This window comes from Elgaria multicarinata, chromosome 10 (genome assembly GCF_023053635.1).
Source record: "Elgaria multicarinata webbii isolate HBS135686 ecotype San Diego chromosome 10, rElgMul1.1.pri, whole genome shotgun sequence".
NCBI lineage: Eukaryota > Metazoa > Chordata > Lepidosauria > Squamata > Anguidae > Elgaria > Elgaria multicarinata.
The window spans coordinates 958,348-962,587 of record NC_086180.1 but is presented as its reverse complement, the minus strand read 5'-3'; the positions used below and the strand labels follow the sequence as shown (position 1 = coordinate 962,587).

General features: G+C 56.6%; 1 protein-coding gene across 1 annotated transcript; it reads right to left on the bottom strand.

Moving 5' to 3' along the window:
* Window positions 1-1,856: 1,856 nt before the first annotated feature.
* On the bottom strand, window positions 1,857-3,960 carry LOC134404998 (homeobox protein notochord-like). Its single transcript, XM_063136054.1, has 2 exons — window positions 3,811-3,960; window positions 1,857-2,015 (listed from the first exon to the last, which is right to left on the bottom strand). Exons 1-2 carry the CDS (start codon window positions 3,940-3,942, stop codon window positions 1,857-1,859), a joined length of 291 nt encoding a protein of 96 aa, XP_062992124.1. The 5' UTR covers window positions 3,943-3,960.
* Window positions 3,961-4,240: the final 280 nt, after the last annotated feature.

The window sequence follows — 4,240 nt, the reverse complement described above, 5'->3', positions numbered from 1 at the left end:
AGCAAACCATCCCATGACAATGGATCGTGTAGAGAAGAACGAAAATAATTTTATGGTTGGGGGTCACCACAACATGAGGAACTGTATTAAAGGGTCGCGGCATTAGGAAGGCTGAGAACCACTGTTCTAGAAGGAAGTTGCCCAATTCAATGGCAGGGTCACTCCTTGCCCTCCACCCCCCCACCCCCGAGCCACCGCAGGGAACAGTATATCTGCTGCATAGTAGAAAGGAAGCTGCAGGGCCAGCCGTGATGAGCAGCTGCTCGGGTCAGCTGGAGACACTCCTCAACGTAAGGCAGCAACTGAGGAATAAAGCTCTGGACCCCAGCTGGCTCCAGGGAGCTCCCACTGCACAACCACTGCGTGGGAAGTGGTGGCACATCCCCCCTCCCCCTCCCTCCCTCCCTCCCTCCGTGGACCCCCTACCCAGAGAGCCTCCAGGTCTGTCTCTGCACTGGGACGCCGGGCCCAGAGGGAAGGGGGGATGCAGCAGGCTGCAGGCAGAGCTGCTGTTCCAGGCGGAAGCGGTGCACAGACCCTGGGAAGGGCGGGATCTGGAGGAACTCAACTGTAAACATTTCTGCTAAAAGGTAGAGTGGGGGACGACAACAATGTGCAGCTCTCCAGGTGATGCTGGACTGCAACTCCCATTAGCCCCGGTCAGCAGTGAGGGATAATGGGAAGAGCAGTGCCATGAGACTCGTAGGGCTGCACATTCCCCACACATAAGCTAGAGCGTGATCCTGGCAGGACCCTCACGCAGCGGCTAGGTATTTCCACGGGGCTCATATAAGAGACCTCCCTGCTAGATCGTGGCCCGTGTTTGTAGACCGGATTGTGGAAAGAAGACTCAGAAATATAACCTCATCTCTTTCCGCTTCCTCCATTCTTCTCTGTCCAGCCCAATTTCCTACAGTTCTCAATTGCTGGAGAGCCAGAGGCACAGAATAAGTTATGCAAATTAGTGCATTTGTTCTTGCATAATTTCCTCTGTGTGCAGAATTCAGATTGTCCAAGTTACAGAAAGTGGACCTTGTTACAAACCAGCCAGGCAGGACCCTCTCCAGAGATGCAAGCAGCTTCCTAGATCCCCCTTAACGGTTGGACTTAAAAGCTGTTGTATTCTAGTTTGTCCAAACTTGGGGAAAAGATCCAAATTCCAACAACTTTGAAAAAGGAAGCCCCCCCCCCGGGTTGAAGCCCCACCCCCACCCCCTACCAGGCCTGTACCTTGATGGCAAGCAAAGTCCCATCCACCTACACTTCCAGGGAGGAGAAACAGGAATGTGGACTGAGCTATGGGGCTCATCCCCACGGGCAAAGTTGAGGGCTGTCGGCCTAGAGAGCAGCCAGAAGAGCTTTGGGCAAGTAGCAGACAGCTGAACAGAACCTCCATTGCAGCAGCTGCACAGCCCTGACGGCCAGGGTGGGCACAGATGACAGGGAGTGGACGTGCCATGGAGCTCTGCCTCCTGGGGCCCGTATCACTGGCAACGGGGGGGGGGGGGCGACTGACAGAGCCCGGCGACAATGCCGGCTGGCTTAGAAGCTGCTGCCGGGATAAAAACTAGCTACCTGGATGTGGAACCAAACAACCTTAGACCACAGCTAATGCTGGGCGTGAGCTGCCATCCAAAGGCACAATGCCCCCCACCACCCCCGCTGAGCGAGGCAGGGCCCTTGCAAGGGTTCACATCAGCCCCGTCAAGCCAATGCTCTCCTTGCCCGGCCCGTTTCTTCCGAAGGAGGCGGTGGACGTGGACTCTGCACGCCTGGGGGGCAGCGCCGGGAAAGGGAGGCGAGCGGGGAAGATGCTGTTGTGGCTGGGCTGGGGGCGGCAGGGCAGCGCTCGGAGCCTAGTCTTCAACATCCACGTCGTCCTCGTCGCTGCCCTGCCCTTCTGTCCGCCCGGGGGGGCTCGCCCGCAGCGTCCCAAACTGGGAGAGCTTGGCCGCCTTCTGCTCCAGGCTCTGCTTCCGCCACTTGATCCTCCTGTTCTGGAACCAGACCTTCACCTACAAGGCAGGAGGAGGAAGAAGAGAAAGGTTCTGCTCAGCCACCATCAAGTGGTCACCCGCACCCCACCCCCCAAGTCCCTGCACTCGGCGGGGCACACGCGGGGGGATCCTCCACTTGTGTTCCCTTGCGGACAGGCGAGCGGGACCCTCAAGCGTCCGTTTACTGGAATACTTAAGAGTTCAGCTATGGAGCAGGAGAATACGGAGGAAGTCCTGGGGGATGAATCGACGCTGCCAGGACATTTTGCCTGCGCCTTTGGGGGGCCGTGGCAAGCAGGGCAAGGAGCTGCCCAGGGTTCAGCCCAAGGGGCGCTCACTGCCTCGGAGGCGGAAGGCCCCAGGTTCAATCCTTGGCAGGGTGAGGAAACGATCCTGCCTGATTCGCCAGAGAGTCATGGCTGCCAGTCCGTGTTGACAATATTGTGCTAGAATAGACTCAGCCTTCCTCAACCTGGAGCGCTCCAGATGTGTTGGACTGCATCTCCCAGAATGCCCCAGCAGCTGGCTGGGGCATTCTGGGAGTTGTAGTCCAACACATCTGGAGCGCCCCAGGTTGAGGAAGGCTGTGCTAGATGGACCAAGGGCCCTGGCTTGGTATAAGGCGGCATCCTGTGTTCCTGCGCTTTGAAATACATTTGTACAATTAAATTCCGGGTGCCAAGCAAAAGCCCCCCAGCAGCCAAAGGCCTGCAATCATCATGAATGTGCATATCATATTCTGCCACGTTTAGCCTTTATTCTGGTTTTGCTAGTTATGGGGCAGGCAAAGGGGGAATGCTGGGCATGGAAGGTGCAGCCCCGAAGTCTCATCCAGCCCCCTCTAGCAGCAGAGACTCCGGCAGGCATTGCCCCCACACTCTCTGGAGCAGCCACGTCTAAGCCTTCCCGTCACGATGGCTAGAAATGCGACTTTAAAGATTGGGGCAGGGGGCAAAGGGCTGAATACCAGATTCTGCGTATTTTCAGTGGCCGCATAGGATATCAGCCCATGTGCAGCCTTAAATATGCTAGGAACATCAGAGACTGCCTTACACTGAGTCACCACCACCACCACCACGTCCATCTAGCCCAGCATTGTCAACGCTGACAGGTAGCAGCAGCAATCCAGGGTTTCAAGGAGACGATTTTTGGTCCCTACCTGAAGAATCGAACCCAGGACCTTCTGCAGGCAAAGCAGGGCTCTGCCACGGAGCCCTGGCCCCTCCCATGGCAGATCAGGGACTCCCCAGATGCCAGCAGCTCCACCCCCACCCACCCACCCCCCAGGAGCACCACCTGGCAGAAGGAATGCTATGGCAGGGTTCTGGAATATGATTATTCTTAGCAATGCAGATTTTTAACAAATGAATATGCATTTAAAGTATTTGTCTCCCACTCCTCAGCCCAAAGTCTCCTAGAGCCGGTTACAGACAATTAGTTAAAGTAGACAGTCCCTGCCCACAGGCTTGCAGACTAAAAAGACACGACACACAAGGAAAAAGGGATGGGTCAGGAAAAGGAAAAAAACGCAGCCAGGCTTTCAGCAGGGCAGCTGGAATGGCAGCTGGTGGCAACAGCGGAGGAAGGCGCTCCGCTTTTAAGCACAACTGCAGCATCACCCCAAAATGGAAGCAGCAAGCGTCCCCTGAGAAGTGGCACAGAGAAGGACCCTCCTCATCCTCATGGACAGAACACCACCAAGCAGCCTTGGGAGGGCTTGATCTAGCACACCATGTCTGAATGGGGGAAGGAGTCGAGGAGGGCAGACCTGGGCAACAGCAGACTGAGTGTTGAGGGGGGGAGGATTCCTTACCTGGGTCTCTGTGAGGTGCAAAGTGGCAGCCAGGTCCACGCGCTCAGTGCCGACCATGTACTGCTGCTTAAGGAACTCCTTCTCCAGGCGCTCCAGCTGATCCGGGGTGAAGACTGTGCGGACCCTCTTCATCTTGCACGCACCCCCGGGTCGCCATGAAAAGGGAGCCCCCAGGGAGCTGGCCACGGCACAGTGGGAAAATTCTGCAAAACAGAAGCAGTCCTCGTCAGGTAGGGAGTCACCAAAGCATTTGTGCCACGCCAACGAGTGACTAACCTGGGGGGAGGGGGGCGATGGAAAGGCCTGACTTCACCTAGAGCTGCCTTCCCCAACCTGGTGCCCTCCAGACTTTTTGGACTTCAGCTCTGGGAGTTGTAATCCAAAACACCAGGAGAGCAAAAGGTTGGAGAAGAACTGATTCAGGAGGTAA